This window comes from Seriola lalandi, unplaced genomic scaffold (assembly GCF_002814215.2).
Source record: "Seriola lalandi dorsalis isolate HSWRI2012SDOR001 ecotype SW California unplaced genomic scaffold, Sedor1 jcf7180002004257, whole genome shotgun sequence".
Classification (NCBI taxonomy): Eukaryota; Metazoa; Chordata; class Actinopteri; order Carangiformes; family Carangidae; genus Seriola; species Seriola lalandi.
The window spans coordinates 1-1,568 of NW_019474912.1; the positions used below are offsets into that span (position 1 = coordinate 1).

Below are 1,568 nucleotides of genomic sequence, written 5' to 3' on the forward strand. Positions count from 1 at the left end.
TATTTTTTTTCAGCTCTGACCTTTGGGCTTTGGGATGTATTATCTATCAGCTGGTGGCTGGTTTACCACCGTTCAGAGCTGGGTAAGTACCAAAGGGATGTTGCTGTCATAGCTCAGTTGATTTTCATGAATCATTCTTCATCATTGGTCAGTATTATTTAAAGTGCAACAAATGTTAGGTGTTAAAATAACCTTGCTCCAGTAATATTAATTTAGCAATATATTTATATAAATATTTCACTTGTGGCACACTTTCCAACTGTCTCCTTTTTATTTTCCTTTCGTGTTTCATATATTGCAGAAATGAGTACCTAATATTCCAGAAGATAATCAAGCTGGAGTATGAATTCCCAGAGAAATTCTTCCCCAAAGCCAAGGATCTTGTCAAACAGCTTTTGGTGAGTTATCAAATACCACAGTCCATATATGTAAGATACAACAAAGTGCTACTGATGTCTGCGGAAAAATTAGATTGGTATACTAGTTATCTGTGCTGGTATTGGTTATTTACAGAGCAATACTTTTCTGCTGAATGAAAACATGTCGTATCCCTTTCTGTTTTCCCCTCAGTCACTGGACCCTTCCAAGAGGATTGGGTGTGAAGAGATAGGAGGGTACGACCCTTTGAAGCAGCACCCTTTCTTCGATACCATCTCCTGGAGTGACTTACACCTACAGACACCCCCCAAGCTCACCCCCTATCTGCCAGCCATGTCTGAGGATGATGAGGACTGCTATGGAAATGTAAAATATTTTATGACTCTGTAACAATCCAGACCTTTTGTTGTCCACTGTTTGCTTATTTGTGGGAAGATTTAGGTGTGATACCATGTTGAAAGAATCCACCAGACCTTGAACAAATCATAAATCTTCAGTCATCCCTGACGGTACGTTTTTTCACGTGTGTCTTTCCAACCTCAGTACGATGATCTCCTGAGCCAGTTCAGCAACATGCAGGTGGCCCAGTCCAGCTCATCACACTCCCTGTCACCACATGAGTCCACACCCCCGCAGCGGTCCAGCAGCAACATTGAGCAGTACATCCACGACCTGGACAACAACTCCTTTGAGCTGGACCTGCAGTTCACTGAAGAGGAGAAGCAGCTATTGCTGGATAAACAGACCACTGGAAACCCCTGGTAAACCATTCTCTACATGTTTCACTCGTGTCAGCCTGTTGACATATCTGTATTAGAGTGCTCTTCATTCTTGATTCAAAGTCTAGCACAAGAAATGTGGAACAAAATTAATAAATATAATGTTCGTTTGTGGATAAGTGTTTGTGTAGCTATCAAAACATACATTTGTGGAGGTGGAAAAATCTGCTGTTGCCTATTTACACAGGCACCAGTTTGTGGAGAATAACCTGATCCTGAAAATGGGCCCAGTGGATAAACGAAAGGTGAGTGAATTCAAGCCTTTATACCTGAAATTTTTATATTACGTTATTATATTGCCATATAGTTATTATATATTTAGAATTTCCAAGAAATGTAACTCTTTTTCAAGTACAATTTATTTTATTTTATTTTATTTTATTTTATTTTATTTTATTTTATTTTATTTTA

The 1,568-nt window shown here is 38.8% G+C and overlaps 1 protein-coding gene across 1 annotated transcript; it reads left to right on the forward strand.

The window, feature by feature from the left end:
* Nucleotides 1-8: 8 nt before the first annotated feature.
* LOC111668725 (3-phosphoinositide-dependent protein kinase 1-like) lies at nt 9-1,508 on the forward strand (the record flags this gene model as incomplete). Its single annotated transcript, XM_023424836.2, has 5 exons — nt 9-82; nt 302-398; nt 571-744; nt 922-1,139; nt 1,345-1,508. Coding segments are annotated over 5 exons (727 nt in total), but the record flags the coding sequence as incomplete, so codon positions are not given.
* Nucleotides 1,509-1,568: the final 60 nt, after the last annotated feature.